The 18,163-nt window shown below is 43.1% G+C and overlaps 1 protein-coding gene across 2 annotated transcripts in view; it reads right to left on the bottom strand.

The window, feature by feature from the left end:
* LOC140210786 (vacuolar protein sorting-associated protein 4A) overlaps window positions 1-18,163 on the bottom strand; it is a 134,408-nt gene that overhangs the window by 109,092 nt on the left and 7,153 nt on the right. For both annotated transcript variants that reach the window (XM_072280071.1, XM_072280070.1), the window contains exons 2-4: window positions 16,567-16,678; window positions 3,990-4,137; window positions 1,968-2,029 (exon numbers count right to left, since the gene is read on the bottom strand). In XM_072280071.1, coding sequence (XP_072136172.1) covers window positions 1,968-2,029; window positions 3,990-4,137; window positions 16,567-16,678 — 322 coding nt within the window. The remainder of the gene's footprint in view (window positions 1-1,967; window positions 2,030-3,989; window positions 4,138-16,566; window positions 16,679-18,163) is intronic.

Raw genomic sequence — 18,163 nt, 5'->3', positions numbered from 1 at the left:
CCTTTTTTTCTCCTCCTCAACCCCATTTCCCGGCCTTCGCCCTGTAACCTTTGATGCCATGTCCAATCAAGAACCTATCAATTGCTGTCTTAAATACACCCAATGACTGGGTCTCCACAGCTGCACGTGGCAACAAATTCCACAAATTCACCACCCTCTGGCTGAAGAAATTTCTCCGCATCTCTGTTTTGAGTGGATGCCCCTGTATCCTGAGGCAGTGCCCTTTTGTCCTAGACTCTCCCACCATGGGAAATATCCTTTCCACATCTACTCTGTCTAGTCCTTTCAACATTCAAAAGGTTTCAATGAGAGCCCCCCCCCCCCCCACAATCCTTCTGAATTCCAGCGAGTACAGACCCAGAGCCATCAAACGTTCCCTGTATGATAACCCTTTCATTCCTGGAATCATCCTTGTGAACCTCCTCTGGACAATCTCCAATGTCAACACATCTCTTCTATGATGAGGAGCCCAAAACTGTACACAATAAGAGTCCTGCCCCTCTTGCAACCAAGTCTCACTAATGGCTACAACGTCATAATTCCAGGTGTTGATCCATGCCCTGAGCTCATTCACCTTTCCTTGATCCTTTTTGCAATGTTTTGTATCTATAGCCAGACAGACAGACAGACAGACAGACACACACAGACACACACACACACACACACACACACACACACACACACAGCTCAGGACACTAGTCGCACCATGCTCAACATTTCTGACTGTCTGAGATCTGCCTCCACAACCTCTCTACTAACTCTTCTGGCACTCTGGTTCCCATCTTCTTCTTAATATACTGATTTAGAAATTTTTCTTCTGTAATTAATCTGCTATATTGTTGGTTGAGCTCTGAGAAGCCTGAAATCATCAACTTCAGCCTTGGCAAGAGTTCAGTTTGCCAATTACCAACCCCAGGGCAAGGTGAACTGGCTCAATGACTATCGCCCAGTGCCATTCACATCCACTGTGATGAAGTACTTTGAGAAGTTGGTCATGGCTAGAATCAACTTCTGCCTAAGGAAGGACCTAGACCTGCTGCAATTTGCCTATTGCCAGAATAAATCTACAGATGGCTGAGTGGTGTTGCAACAGCAACAAGTTGCACTCAACATCAGTAAGACCAAGGAATTGACTGTGGACTTCAGGAAGGGTAAGGCATCAGCAGTGGAAAGGGCAGGCAGTTTCAAGCCCTTAGGGGTCATCATTTATCCTGGGCTCAACATATTGACGCAATTACAAAGAAGGCCAGAGTCTTCGATGACATACCAAGTCTCTTCAAACTCCAAATGCAATATAGCCACCTTAATGACCATGGCCTCATACCAACACCTCCTGTTCCCATAGCGCCAGGTGCTGAGTGGGACTCCAGGTCAACAGAGAGATGAAACTCTTGCAAATTTCTTCAGATATACAGCACAGAGCTTTCTAACTGGTTGCATCACCATCTAGAATGGAGAGGCCACTGCACAGTATTGGAAAAAGCTGCAAAAAGTTGCAAACTCAGCCAACTCCATCACGGGCACTAGCCTCCCCAGCATCGAGGACAGCTTCAAAAGGGCTCAAGAAATCAGCATCCATCATTAAGGACCCCCATCACCCAGGACATACATGACCTCTTCTCATTGCTACCATCAAGGAGGTGGTACAGGAGCCTGAAGACACACACTCAACATTTCAGTAACAGACTCTTTCCATCTGCCATCATATTTCTGAATGGAAAATGAACCCATCAACACTTCCTCACATTTTGCACTACTTATTTAATTTAAATTTACATACTGTATACTTCTTACTGTAATTTATAGTTTTTTATTATGCACTGCAGATGTACTTTTCCACAAAGCAATAAATTTCACGACATATGCCAGTGATAGTAAATCTGATTCTGATTCTGACCCCATTGCTCTACTCAACCTACATAGGAGCTGGCCTACTGACTCTAGCACATGATATGGATCTCACTCACCCATCAGCTGCTCCTGCAGTTTCTTCTTCTCAGGATTTTCTCCTTCACTGTCACTGTCACTCCTGCAAAAAAATAATCAAGATTTGAGTTGCAGCATTCTCATTCACTGGGTAGGAGAGCAAATACCAAGCGATGTTAAGCTAACGACAAATAGAAAATTAATATCTACAAACAGCTATCGACAAGCAGAAATTGTTTAACCTAGGCGCCATTTATTTGCCTAAATGAGGGCAGTGCCAACAGCTCTTAGGCAACTCAGCACCATACAGGGTAAAGAAGGTAAAGCAGCCTACTTGCCTGGCAACCCAACCACCCTAAACACTCATGCACCCCACCCCCTACTATCAGTGCACGGTGGCTTCAGTATGTACAAACTCCACTGCAGTTATTTGCTCAGACAACCTGGTAAGTACCTCTTACAGCAAGCAGCAGGAACCAGGGAACACCATCACCCATCAGTTTCCCAAGTTACACAAGACCCTGGCTTGGAAATACATCACAATTATTCAAACCATTAGGTTCAAATTCTCTATTCCCCCCAACAACATCGGAGCTTCCATAGAAGGATTCAAACAGTTTGAGAAAGTGGCTCACCAGCTCCTTCTCAATGACAAATAGGCCTTACTGGTGACATCCACATTCCAAAAATCCAAACGTCCATGACAAAGCACAAGAGGAAATGAACCTAATATACAGACACATCAGCCTGCTAAACAGATTCATCTATACAGTACCCCATAGGTCAACTAGCATCTCTCTGCTCATACACTTTTGGAGAAACTCCTCTTCATTGAGCACTGATGAAATAGAATGTGGAAAACCAATAAAAGGACAGAAAGATACAGTATTTTTATTTACTGATTTTGAACTGATAAGTTTTGAACATTCAGACAAACCTGGATATTCTGGTTCACAGGTGACAATGTGCAAGTCTAGCAAGCAATTACAAAAGCAGCCTGAAGTATATAGTGCTCCGGTGAAACAGCAGCCATACAACACAACAGCAGGCCCTTTGGCCCAACTTGTTTATGCCAACCAAGTTGCCTACCTGAGTTAGTACATTTGCTGGCACTTAGCCCATATCCCCAAACCTATCCATGTCTCTGTTTAAATACCTTTCAAAAAGTGTAATGTCTCTACAGCATCTTCTGGCAGCACATTCCACATCTCCACCACCCACTCTGTGAAAAAGTTCACCCTCCAGGACTACGCTCTGTCTTCTACCTCCAAGCCAATTATGTATCCAGTTGGCTAGCCCATCCATAATCTAACCTTTCGGAGCAGCCTACCAGGCTTACCTTGTTAGAAACATGTGGGCAAAGTATAGAGCCATGTCCTTATAATTCTTCTTGTTCACATCTTCAAAAATCCTCATGCAATTCATGAGGATTCCCATGCATAAAAGCATACTGGAACAAATGTAGTCTCCCCAATCAAGGAAATACTCATGATAAAGGCAGGGCAGTGAAAGATCACCAGGTTCATTCCTGGTTTGCTGATGAAAGATTATTAACCTTCAAATCATAATGGCCAAGAGTTTAGGTATGTGATCCATAGACAGCTGATAGGGTAGATGTGGATTTCAGTGTGTCTGGAACTAAAGTATGGATAAAACACTAAGAACCAAGTTGAAAAGAAATTTCTTCTGCCAGAGTGGTCAATATTTGGAAACTAAGGGTAATTGGATACTAAGGGAATCATGGGATGACACGTGTGTGTTGCTGATCATAGGATATTGTCTTAATGCAGGAAGATATCTGCCATAGTCTTTCTGAATGATAGAGTGGTTACCAAGGCACTAAATTACCCACTCCTGTATCTACCTCTTTTGTTACCTCCAAAAAAGCCTCAGCTTAAAGGTTGTGAATGTGTAGAAATCCATTACGCTTTTCAGCAGATATTACTGAGGGACGATGGGTGGGGTATATATAGGCCATAGTACCGGAAACATTGCAATACACAGTGTGCCTCTCTACCCCACAGGACCACTTTCCCCAAAACTGATCAACTTGCTGCACCTACCCCTTGTCATTTTGCTGTGATTCTTTCACTGGCTTTTTGCCATGCTTGTCTTTGTTTTTTAAATACTCCTTCAATTTCTCTGCTCTGTCCAGGTACTGAACACATTTCGCTCGAATACTCTCTTTTGCCTTTTCTCCATGAGCCTCATCTGTAACGAGAACATTGAAATATTTTATTAAAATTTAGCTGAGGTGAACACCATTCCAGTTTTCAGACACCCTTAATGTGTCGTGCTTCTAACCCGAGATATGACACAGCATAATACCCACATGCTTACAGCATCAGAATTGTGGAATACTGGTGGCTACACTACACCCTCCCCGTCTCAATCCAATGTCACTACACAGGCTTGAAGCTGTATACACCACTGCAACGTATCAATCCCAAACCATTTCCCTAACCTCAGAGTCATCAAGAGCAAGAGCCTTTTGCTTATTTATCTCTGGGGATCTAATTGCCTTTGATGGGAAGCTAGTGTGCTACGGTCCCACGGTATGCTGGACAACAGTGATATGAGTAGAGGAACCAACAAGAGTGTGTTGTTACCATGCACTTCAACCCCTTGTCCTCAGTGGTGGGAGCTAACCTTTCGGAGCAGCCTACTGATGTGGCAGGTCCAGTCCAAGTGACTGCAGTACCTTTTATAGATAGCACACACTGCAGCCAGTGATGGTAGGAATGAATGTTTCAAGTATTGAGTAGAAAGCCAACTGAGCAAGGATGCTTTATCCCGGATGATGGGGCTCAGAGTGGAAGTTCAAATGGGAAGATACAATCACCGAGAAAAGAAACATTTAAGCTAGGAGGAGGGACAAGTGGGTAAGTGCTCATCAGGGAGCTCAAAATTAAGTTGCATCTATTTTAAAGCAAGATGTCTCACTAAAAAAGTAAATGAACTCAAAACTGTAATTTATGCAGAGGAATATGTTGCCATCACTGAGACTTGTTTGGAGGAGGAGTAGGACTGGTAACTCAACATCCTGGGGTACAAAATACTCAGATGAAGTGAGATGCGTAGGTGAGTAACGAGGGGGGAAAACACATAGGAGAGTGAAAGAAGAGGTGGCACTGAACTGTTAGTCAACAAGTATGCAGACCTTTCCTTTCCATGTTCTACCAGTCTGTTGTTGCCAGTACAATCTTCTATGCGGTTGCATGCTGGGGCAAAGGCATTAACACAGGTGATGCCATAAAGCTCAATAAACTGATTAGAAAAGCTGGCTCTGTTTAGGAGTCAAACTGGACACACCGGAGGCTGTGGTAGAACAAGGGACCCTATGGAAAATCCTGGCCACTCTGGACCATGTTTCTCATCCCCTTCATGCCACTTTGGCTGAACAAAGGAACACTTCTAGTAATAGACTAAGACAACTGTGCTGCTCCTAAGAGCGCTATATGAGGTCATTCTTACCCTAGGTAATTAGGCTCTATAATGAGTCAATATATAGCCAAGGAAGTGATAACCCCCTCCTGATATGACTGTTTGAGGTAAATTATCTTTTATTCTTTCTTACTTCTCTTCCAAAATTGGTATATCTGTGGATTTGTAATGCTACTGTGACAGTATAAATTCCATTGGGGTCAATAAAGTATCCATCAACCTATCTAGTCAGTACTGAGTGAGGATAACTGAGAAGGATCCTCAAGCAAGGCCATATGGACAGGGATTAAATAGTGATGTCACTTTGCTGCACTTTACAGTGCTCTAACTTTCAATAAGATGTAGAAAAAAATGATAATTAGCCAGATATCAGAGAGATGCAATTAAAATAGGGTTTTGGTGTCCGGAATTTATAACGTCCTAAACATTAAATCGGATAATTTGACCCACTTCCCTTGTTCATCTAGTTCTTGTTGTAATCTTAGATAACCTTCTTTTCTGAGCACTAATATTACCAATTTTGATGTCATCCACAAACTTAACAGTCACATTAGAAACACCCAGATCATAAATAAACAGACACAATGGCCAGGGTTGGAATCCAGTATGGTCTTCTGCTGCTGCTGCTGTAGCCCATCCACCTCAAGATTCGATGTGTTGTGTGTTTAGAGACGCTCTTTTACACACCACTGTTGTAATGAGTGGTTATTTGAGTTACTGTCACCTTCTTGTCAGCTAGAAACAGTCTGGCCATTCTCCTCTGACCTCCCTCACTCACGGTTTGTCACTCACTGAATGTTTTTTGTTCTTCACAACATTCTCTGCAAAATTTAGAGACCAGTGTGCATAAAAATTTCAGATCAGCAGTTTCTGAGATACTCAAACCATCTGGTCTGACGCCAACAGACATTCCATGGTTAAGTCACTTAGATTATATTTCTTCCCTCCTCTGATGTTTGATCTGAACAACTGAACCTCTTGACCACGTCTACATGATTTCATGCACTGAGTTGCTGCTACATGATTGGCTTTTTAGATATTTGCATTAATAAGGTGTACTTAGTAACATGGCCACTGAGTGTAGAAGAAACAGCAAAGAACCCAGCCCAAATTCTTGTGGCACACTACTGATCAGAGACCTCCAACTGGAAAAACAACCCTATACCAGCCTCCTTCCACCAAACCAATTTTATATCCAACTAGTGAGGTCTCACTGAATCCCATGTGATCTAACCTTCCAGTCCAGGTGACCATGTAGGATCTTGTCAAAGGCCTTGCTAAAGTTCACGTGGACAATGATTACCACTCTAACCTTGTCAATCTTCTTCATCACCTCTCCAACAACTAATCAAATGTGTTAGAACATAGAATAGTACAGCACAGTACATATCCTTCAGCCCACAACGTTGTGCCGACCCTTAAACCCTGCCTCCCATATAAGCCCCCACCTTAAATTCCTCCATATACCTGTCTAGTAGTCTCTTAAATTTCACTAGTGCATCTGCCTCCACCACTGACTCAGGCAGTGCATTCCATGCACCAACCACTCTCTGAGTAAAAAACCTTCCTCTAATATCCCCCTTGAACTTCCCACCCCTTACATTAAAGCCATGTCCTCTTGTATTGAGCAGTGGTGCCCTGGGGAAGAGGCGCTATCTATTCCTCTTAATATCTTGTATATCTCTATCATGTCTCCTCTCATCCTCCTTCTCTCCAAAGAGTAAAGCCCTAGCTCCCTTAATCTCTGATCATAATGCACCATTTTCCTAACACAAAGCCATCATAACTATCTCTTATCAGTCAGTCCATATCCAATGATGATGGAGTATTAGAAGCAGTACAAAAGAGATTCACCAGGGTAATTTTTGGGAAGAAAATGGCTGAAAAACCAAGAGAGACTAAACATTTTATTTCTGCAAATTTAGATGATGGGACTCGGTGGGACTAGGTGAGAGTAAGAGTTCGGCACGGACTAGAAGGGCCAAGATGGGCTGTTTCCGTGCTGTAATTGTTATATGGTTATATGGTCCTTTTAAAGGAAAGATAAGGAAGAATTTCAATTCTTTGGCAAAATCAAATTCTTTGCATCCAGAAAAAAATTTGATTGATGACTCTAAGCAAGATATATATGTTCAAGTCATTATATACAGTTGAAGTCAGCAGTTTACATACACCTTAGCCAAATACATTTAAACTCAGTTTTTCACAATTCCTGACATTTAATCCTAGAAAACATTCCCTGTCTTAGGTCAGTTAGGATCACTACTTTATTTTAAGAATGTGAAATGTCAGAATAATAGAAGAGAGAATGATTTATTTCAGCTTTTATTTTTTTCATCACTTTTGCAATGCGTCAGATGTTTACATACACTTCGTTAGTACTTGGTAGTATTGCCTTTAAATCGTTTAACTTGGGTCAAACGTTCTGGGTGGCCTTCCACAAGCTTCTCACAGTAAGTTGCTGGAATTTTGTTCCATTCCTCCAGACAGAACTGGTGTAACTGAGTCAGGTTTGTAGGCCTCCTTGCTCGCACATGTTTTTTCAGTTCTGCCCACAAATTTTCTATTGGATTGAGGTCAGGGCTTTGTGATGGCCACTCCAATACCTGTATACCTTTGTTGTCCTTAAGCAATTTTGCCACAACTTTGGAGGCATGCGTGGAGTCATTGTCCATTTGGAAGACCATTTTGCGACCGCGCTTTAACTTCCTGGCTGATATCTTGAGACGTTGCTTAATATATCTACATAATTTTCCTTCCTCATGATGCCATCTATTTTGTGAAGTGCACCAGTCCCTCCTGCAGCAAAGCACCCCCACAACATGATGCTGCCAACCCCATGCTTCATGGTTGGGATGGTGTTCTTCGGCTTGCAAGCCTCACCCTTTTTCCTCCAAACATAACGATGGTCATTATGGTCAAACAGTTCAATTTTTGTTTCATCAAGCCAGAGGACATTTCTCCAAAAAGTAAGATCTTTGTCCCCATGTGCACTTGCAAACTGTAGTCTGTTTTTTTTTTAAATGGCAGTTTTGGAGCAGTGGCTTCTTCCTTGCTGAGCAGCCTTTCAGGTTATGTCGATATAGGACTCATTTTACTGTGGATATAGATACTTGTCTACCTGTTTCCTCCAGCACCTTCAGAAGGTCCTTTGCTGTTCTGGGATTGATTTGCACTTTTCGCGCCAAAGTACGTTCATCTGTAGGAGACAGAAGGCGTCTCCTTCCTGAGCAGTATGACGGCTGCGTGGTCCCGTGGTGTTTATACTTGCATACTATTGTCTGTACAGATGAACGTGGTACCTTCAGGCGTTTGGAAATTGCTCCCAAGGATGAACCAGACTTGACAGCATTTTCTGACCTCAATCCGACAGAAAATTTCTGGGCAGAACTGAAAAAACGTGTGCAAGCAAGGAGGCCTACAAACCTGACTCAGTTACACCTGTTCTGTCTGGAGGAATGGAACAAAATTCCAGCAACTTACTGTGAGAAGCTTGCGGAAGGCCACCCAAAACTTTTGACCCAAGTTAAACAATTTAAGGGCAATGCTACCAAATACTAACGAAGTGTATGTAAACTTCTGACCCACTGCAAAAGTGATGAAAGAAATAAAAGCTGAATTAAATCATTCTCTCTACTATTATCCTGATATTTCACACTCTTAGAATAAAGTTGTGATCCTAACTGACCTAAAACAGGGAATGTTTTCTGGGATTAAATGTCAGGAATTGTGAAAAACTGAGTTTAAGTGTATTTGGCTAAGGTGTATGTAAACTTCTGACTTCAACTGTATACCCTAGCATGGAAAGAAGCTCTTCAGCCCAACTCACCCATACCCAAAGGTGTCCAACTAAGCCAGTCCTATATATCCCTCTGAAGCAGGGGATCACAACCTGGGGTCCCCAGACCGCCTGCTTAATACTATTGGTCCATGGTATAAAAAAAGGGTTGGGAACCCTGGCTCTAAACCATTCTATCTCCGTACCATTATCTTGAAACACTGTCTTAGTATTATAAAACAAAGTGGTTGCATTCTAACTATGCCCTATACAGTATAATCAGAGCAATAAAAGGTATTTTCTTTAATACTGGCAAAATGATAAACCTCAAATTCTGAGATGAATGATAAAATGAGAAACATCAGCCTTCAGTATATCTCGTCCCCAAAGCTCTCTCATCCAGGTTCTCAGCCCCAAAAAAAATTCCAGCTCATTTTGTCTGATATTGGAGAACCACTTCCTGAAAGAATGCTCCCAGTACGAGATCTCCCTCACAAGAAAAAACATTCTCTCTGCATCTTCCTTGTTAACCATCCCCAGAACACCAGAATTGTTTTTAAAGAATATCCATTGTAAGACAACCCCCTTTAATCTCAGTTAGCTTCTCATAAGTCCCCCTACATACAGGCACTCCTGTGCCTAGCGTCAATTAACGGACATAAAATTAATATATGTATATTATCACTGAATCATGTCTGAAGAATGGTTGCAGTTGAGAGCTGAATACCCAAGGTTACATGTTGTATCGGAGGGATAGAAAGGTTGGCAGACGGCGTGGTGTGGATCTGCCGGTAAAGAATGGCATCAAATCAGTAGAAAGATGTGACATAGGATCAGATGATGTTGAATCCTTGTGGGTTGAGTTAAGAAACTGCAAGGGTAGAAGGATCCTGATGGTAATGCAGACCACCTAACAGTAGCTGAGATGTGGACCACAGATTACAATGGGCATCTGAAAGAGGTAGCGGTAGAGACTGTGGAGGCATGAGTAATGATCTTTCAAAAATCATTGGACTCTGGCACAGTTCCAGAGGACTGGAAAATTGCAATTGGCACTCCATTCTTTAAGAAATGAAGGCGGCAGCAAATAGGAAGTTATAGACCAGTTAGCCTGACCTCAGTGGTTGGGAAGATGTTGGAATCAATTGTTAAAGCTGGTGGTAGACATGAGGAGAGCTAAGGTACTGGTGACCCCTGTTTCCATCCAGCGGGTCAGTGTGGACATGGTGGAAGATTACAAATACCTGGGGATACGAATTGACAATAAACTGGACTGGTCAAAGAACACTGAGGCTATCTACAAGAAGGGTCAGAGCCGTCTCTATTTCCTGAGGAGACTGAGGTCCTTTAACATCTGCCGGACGATGCTGAGGATGTTCTACGAGTCTGTGGTGGCCAGTGCTATCATGTTTGCTGTTGTGTGCTGGGGCAGCAGGCTGAGGGTAGCAGACACCAACAGAATCAACAAACTTATTCGTAAGGAAGGTGATTTTGTGGGGATGGAACTGGACTCTCTCACGGTGGTGTCTGAAAAGAGGATGCTGTCTAAGTTGCATGCCATCCTGGTCAATGTCTCCCATCCACTACATAATGTACTGGGTGGGCACAGGAGTACATTCAGCCAGAGACTCATTCCTCCCAGATGCAGCACAGAGCATCATAGGAAGTCATTCCTGCCTGTGGCCATCAAACCTTACAACTCCTCCCTTGGAGGGTCAGACACCCTGTGCCGATAGGCTGGTCCTGGACTTGTTTCATAATTTATTGGCATAATTTACATATTACTATTTAACTACTATTTATGGTTCTATTACTATTTATTATTTATGGTGCAACTGTAACAAAAACCAATTTCCCCCTGGGATTAATAAAGTATGACTATGACTAAAGACGAGGTTATGGAATACCTGGTAACACAGGACAAGACAGGACAAAGTCAGCATGGTTTCCTTAAGGGAAAATCTTACCTGACAAGCCTATTGAGGAGATTACTCGTAGGATAGATAAAGGGGACGCATATTTGGACTTTCAGACCTTTGACATGGTGCCACACATGAGGTTGCTTACCAGGTTAAGAGCCCATGGTTTTACAGGAAAGTTGCTGGCATGGTTACAACTTTGGTTGATTGGTAGGAGGAAGCGAGTGGGAATAAAATGATCCTTTTCTGGTTGGCTGCCAATGACTAGTGGTGTCCCACAGGGGTTGGTGTTGGAACCGCTTCTTTTTATGCCGTATATCAATGGTTTAGATGATGGAATAGATGGCTTTGATGCAAAGTTTGCAGATGATACAAAGATTGGTGGAGAGGCAGGTAATGTTGAGGACACAAGACATAGACAGGTTAGGAGAATGGGCAAGAAAGTGGGAAATGAATTACAATGCTGGAAAATGCATGGTCATGCAGATGTGCAGACTATTCCCTAAATGGGGAGAAAATCCAAAAATCTGAGACGCAAAGGGACTTGGGAGTCCTTGTATATATTACCCTAAAGGTTAACTTGCAGGTCGAGTAGGTGGTGAGGAAGGCAAATGCAATGTGAGCATTCATTTCAAGAGGTCTGGAACACAAGAGCAGGGATGTGATGCTGAGGCTTTATAAGGCACTGGTGAGGTCTCACCTTGAGTAACGTGAACAGTTCTGGGCCCCTCATCAAAGAAAAGATGTGCTGGCATTAGAGACAGTTCAGAGGAAGTACACAAGAATGATTCCAGGAATGAAAGGGTTATCATACAAGGAACATTTGATAGCTCTAGGTCCGTTCTTCTGACATTTAGAAGGATGAGGGGGATCCGGTTGCAACCTTTCCAATGTTGAAAGGCCTAGACAGAGTAGATGTGGAAAGGATGTTTCCCAAGGTGGGGGAGTCTTGGACAAGGGGGCACAGCCTCAGGATAGGGGGTGTCTACTTAAAACAGAGATACGGAGAAATTTCTTTAGCCAGAGGGTGATGAATTTGTGGAATTTATTACCACAGGCAGCTGTAGAGGCCAGATCGTTGGGTGTATTTAAAGCAGAGCTTGATCAGTTCTTGATTGGACACAGTATCAAAGGTTATGCCGAGAAGGCTGGGAAGTGGGGCTGAGGAAGGGAAAAAATTATCAGCCACAACTGAATGGCAGAGCAGACTCTATGGTCCAAATGGCCTGATTTCTGCTCCTATGTCTTATCGTCTTATATAAGTACCTTCTATATTTATAGTGCTTTTTTATTATTGTGTACTTCAGTTTATTGTGTTTCCTTGTGCTGTATTGGATGCAGAGTAACAATTATTTCATTCTCCTTAACACATGTATACTGGAGCTAGCATTAAACAATCATAGGTGCTCCTTACAGGTCACTTGTTCCTCAGCCTCTGTTATTCCAGGATTCTCCCTCAAGAGAATATATCCTCTCATATCCATCCCATCCTGACCTATGTCTGTTTCAATTGAGAACATTCTTCCTCTTTTAAATTCCAACAGATAAAATACCAGTCTATTCACTCATTCTTCATAGAACTAATCCATTCCAGCTCTCGTGTCTGTCCACATCAGCGAAGGTCAAAAGACAAAAGCAGCAAATAATTAAGATGGCAAATGGGATACTAGCCTATACTACAAGAGGATTTCACTACAAGTGTATGGAGCCCTGATGAGATTATATCTGCATGTTCGTGCACAGTTCAGACTTTACAAGAGGTACAGTGAAGAGGTTGTAGGGACAGACGTTAAGAGCTAAAGACAGGAGCAAAAAGGTGCAACCAATATCCTGACCTACATACATTTCAATGTAAGTAGTATCGTAGCAAAGGCAGATGAGCTCAGGGCATGGATCAGCACCAGGAATTATGATATTGTAGCCATTAGTCAGACTTGGTTGCAGGAGTGGCAGAACGGGCAGCAAAATATTCTAGAGTTCTGTTGTTTTGGACATGACAGAGTGGGAGGGATTAAGGAAGATTGGGTGGTGTTACTACTCAGAGAAAATGTCACGGCAGTACTCAGTCAAGATAGACTGGAGAACTCATCTAATGAGGCATTATGGGAAATAATAAACTGAGAAATAATAAAGGGTATGACTACATTAATGGAGCTATATTACTGACAACCAAACAGCCCAAGGGATTTAGAGGAACAAATTTGCAGAGATTGCAAACCGTTGCAAGAAACAAAAGGTTGGGATAGTAGATGATTTTAACTTCACACATGTTGACGGTAAGAGGACTAGACCGGATAGAGTTTGTCAAATGTGTTCAGGGAAGTTTCCTTAGTCAGTACATAGAAGCCCCAACGAGAAACTGCGCAATACTTGATCTGCTATTAGGGAATGAGACAGGACAGGTGACAGACGTTAACGTAGGGGAACTCTTTGTATCTAGTGACCACAATGCCGTTAGTTTCAAAGTAAATATGCAAAAAGATAGATCTGGTGTGCGGTTGAGATTCTAAATTTTGAAGATATCAGAAAGGATCTGGTAAACTCATCTCCCCCATTTCATGCACATCTGCTCTCACTCCATCCTCCCGCCACCCCACTAGGAATAGGGTTCCCCTGGTCCTCACCTACTACCCCACCAGCCTCTGGGTCCAACATATTATTCTCCGTAACTTCCGCCACTTCCAACGGGATCCCACCATTAAGCACATCCTTCCCTCCTCCCCCCCCCCTCTGCATTCCGCAGGGATCAGTCCCTACGTGACTCCCTTGTCCATTCGTTCCCCCCCCCCCCCCATCCCTCCCCACTGATCTCCCTCCTGGCACTTATCCGTGTAAGCGGAACAAGTGCTACACATGCCCTTACACTTCCTCCCTTACCACCATTCAGGGCCCCAAACAGTCCTTCCAGGTGAGGTAATACTTCACCTGTGAGTCGGCTGGGGTGATATACTGCGTCCGGTGCTCCCGATGTGGCCTTTTATATATTGGCGAGACCCAACGCAGACTGGGAGACCACTTTGCTGAACACCTACGCTCTGTCCGCCAGAAAGCAGGATCTCCCAGTGGCCACACATTTTAATTCCACATCCCATTCCCATTCTGACATGTCTATCCATGGCCTCCTCTACTGTAAAGATGAAGCCACACTCAGGTTGGAGGAACAACACCTTATATTCTGTCTGGGTAGCCTCCAACCTGATGGCATGAACATCGACTTCTCTAACTTCCGCTTATGCCCCATCTCCCCCTCGTACCCCATCTGTTACTTATTTTTATACACACATTCTTTCTCTCACTCTCCTTTTTCTCCCTCTGACTATACCTCTTGCCCATCCTCTGGGTCCCCCCCCCCCCCCGCTTGTCTTTCTCCCCGGACCTCCTGTCCCATGATCCTCTCATATCCCCTTTGCCAATCACCTGTCCAGCTCTTGGCTTCATCCCTCCCCCTCCTGTCTTCTCCTATCATTTTGGATCTCCCCCTCCCCCTCTCAAATCCCTTACTAGCTCTTCCTTCAGTTAGTCCTGACGAAGGGTCGCGGCCTGAAACGTCGACTGCACCTCTTCCTAGAGGTGCTGCCTGGCCTGCTGCGTTCACCAGCAACTTTTATGTGTGTTGGTAAATGTGGATTGAGTCAAGCAACTTTCTTGCAAGCTTTCTTGGTAAATGCAAGGAAACAATTAAGAAAGAAATCCCGGGGGGGGGGGGGGGGCGGCTAAAGGAAGGCATGAAGTTGCCTCAGCAGACAAGGTAAAGGAGAACCCCAAGGAATTCTATAGATATGTTAAGAATAAAACAATCGCAAGGGCCAAAATTGGTCCACTGGAAGATCAGAATGGTAATCTATGTGTGGAGACAAGATGAGGGAGAGCTTAAATAAATATTTTATATTTGAATTTACTCAGGAGACTGACAAAGTCTATGGAAGTGAGGCAAAGCGACAACAACTTGCTCAGTTCTGGTCGCCTCACTACTGGAGGGATGTGAAAACCAAAGAAAGGGTGCAGAGGAGATTTACAAGGATGTTGCCTGGATTGGGGAGCACACCTTATGAAGACAGGTTGAGTGAGCTCGACCTTTTCTCCTTGGAGCGACGGCGGATGAGAGGTGACCTGATAGAGTTGTACAAGATGATGAGAGGCATTCGTCGTGTGGATAGTCATAGGCTTTTTCCCAGGACTGAAATGGCTGCCACAAGAGGGCACAGGTTTAAAGTGCTTGGGAGTAGGTACAGAGATGTCAGGGGTAAGTTTTTTTTTTACACAGAGAGTGGTGAGTGAGTGGAATGGGCTGCCAGCAATGGTGATGGAGGCGGATACAATAAGGCCTTTTAAAGAGACTTTTGGATAGGTACATGCAGTTTAGTAAAATAGAGGGTTATGGGTAACCCTAGTAATTTCTAAGGTAGGGACATGTTCCGCACAACTTTGTGGGCCGAAGGGCCTGTATTGTTCTGCAGGTTTTCTATGTTTCTAACTACATGGACCCTATACATATTGTAGAGGACGAGGTGTTTGCTATCCTGAGGCAAATTAGGGTGGATTAATCCCCAAGGCCTGACAAGGTGTTACCTGAGACCCTATAGGAAGCAAGTGCATAAATTGCTGGGCCCCTAGCAGGGACATTTAAGTCATCCTATAGCGACAAGTGAGGTACCAGAGGATTGGAGGTTATCCAATATTGTTCCGCTGTTCAAGAAAGGCTGTAAAAGTAAACCAGGAAATTATAGGCCAATAAGCCTGACATCAATAGTGGGAAAGTTACTGGAAAGTATAATGGGACTGAATGGACTGATTAGAGATAGTCGCATAGCTTCATGCATGGCAAGTCATGTCTAAAGAGTTTTACGAGGAAGTTACCAGGAAAGTGGACGAAGGCAAGTCAGTGGACATTGTCTACAAGGACTTTAGTAAGGCAGTTCTCTTGTGCTTATTTGACAAGGAGGTCCAACATGGGAGGCTGGTTAAGAAGGTTCACTAGGTTGATCACTGAAGGAAAAGGGAGAAGGTTGGCTGGGTTGATCAACGAAGGAAAAGGGAGAAGGTTGGCTGGGTTGATCACTGAAGGAGAGGGGAAAAGGTTCACTAGGTCAATCAATGAAGGAAAGGGGATACAGTTCAATAGGTTGCTCACAAGGAAAGGAGAGAAGGTACACTGGGTCAGCCACTGGAGAAAGGGGAGAAGATTCACTGGGTTGATCACTGAAAGGGAAAACATTCACTGGGTCGATCACTAAAGGAAAAAGAAGGTTCAGTGGGTCAATCACTAGCGGAAACAGGAGAAGGTTCATTGGGTCATCTAGTGGAAGAAAGGTTGAGCCCCTTGTTTAGTTTCAGAATAAAGAGTTTCCCATTTCAAGCTTAGATGAGGAATTTCTTTGACGATCAAGAAAGACCAAGATCAGACTGGTCGCAGCCTTAACAAATGGTGGAGTAGGTTCACCCAACCGTTATGTTCTTACACCATCACTAGACTGTCTTGAGAGATGCTGTAGAACTCACATTTAATGGCATGCAAGAAGTATTCTACTGCATGTTGATACAGTCTCAATGCCTCGTCATAATTCTTAGCTTTGTCTTCTTCTGTGGCTTTAGTTACAAGGTCAATTGCTTTCTGAAACAGTTAAAAACAAGAAAAGTGAATGTCTAAAAAGTGACAAAATCACACTATCAACTTTAAACATGCTTTATATACACAGACTATATGCATCATTGGAATAAATATCCTTAAAACACCAATGGGTACTTTTTCTCCAGAACAAGTAGATTGAACCTATATAACTTGCTAGATGAATTAAATGAAGGTAGGTCATAAAGTCTTACACAAGTCTTCATGTAAGAGGATTCAGAGAAGGTTCTAGCAAAATCACCATTAGTAAAGAGAAGGCAGTTTGTGCCTTTACCGGCTTAAAAAGGAGGCAGTTTATACCTTAGTAAAGAGAGGGTAGACTCTTAGCAGGCTTAAAGGTAGATTAGAAAAGAAAGAGACTGCAGGAACTCTGGCTGAAATTTTTAAATCTGTCAACCACAAAGTGGGGACAGATATCAAAGATGGAAAACATGGCCATCTTCACAAGAAGGGCAGCAATGAAAAGCCTAGTCACTACAGACCTGTGAGCCTAACATCGGTAGCAAGTTGGTTATTGCAGAAAACTGAGGGAAAGTATTAATGATGACTTGGAAAGGATCAGAACAGCACAAGAGTGATCAGAAATATACCATGGCTTTGTCAAGCGAGAGACAGAGGGTGATGGGAGAGGGTTGCTTTTCCCAATTGGATGCCTGTGACATGTGGTGCCCCAGAAGGGTTGCTGCTGAGATCCTTACTGGTTGTAATATGTGTGAAAGATTTAGATGTTGATGTGGGAAGTATAAGCAGATTCATGAATGGAACAAAGATTAGCGGAGTTGTTGTTAGTGTGGAAGGTAATGTTTATCAATGTGCTGGTGTAATGGGCCAGGAAACTTGAACCCAGACAAATGTGAGGTGATGCATTTTGGAAGCACTAATGAGGCTAGGACATGCACAATAAATGATAAAGACTTGGGGAGTATTAGAAACAGAGGGACTTTGGCATAAATAGTCCAAAGATTCCTAACAGCAAGTTTTGAGAAAGCTATAAAGAATAACAGCCTTCATTAGTTAGGGTATTGAATACAAGAGCAGGGAAGTTTTTCTCCAACTCCACAAAGCATTGGTCAGAGGGAGGAGATGCTAAAAATGAAAGTGTATAGGTTTAAGATAACAGTTAAAGAGATTTAAAAAGGGACATAAGCAGCTTTTTCATGCAAAGATTGGGGCATATTTTCAGTGAGCTGCCAGAAATAATGGTTGAGATAGGCACATCAGAAATGTTTAAAAGCCATCTAGAAAAGACCATAAGACACAGAAGCAGAATTAGGGCTTTCAGCCCATCGAGTCTACTCCACCATTCCATCATGGCTGATCCCAGATTCCATTCAACCACATACAAATTGCTTCTTGGTGTATTCTTTGATGTCCTGACCGATCAGGAAACTTATCAACTTCCACCTTAAATATACCCATGGACTTGGCCTCCACCATAGTCTGTGGCAGAGCATTCACTACTCTCTGGCT

Source organism: Mobula birostris, chromosome 15 (assembly GCF_030028105.1).
Source record: "Mobula birostris isolate sMobBir1 chromosome 15, sMobBir1.hap1, whole genome shotgun sequence".
Classification (NCBI taxonomy): domain Eukaryota; kingdom Metazoa; phylum Chordata; class Chondrichthyes; order Myliobatiformes; family Myliobatidae; genus Mobula; species Mobula birostris.
The sequence above is the reverse complement of the archived record's forward strand: the minus strand, read 5'-3'. Positions and strand labels throughout refer to the sequence as shown.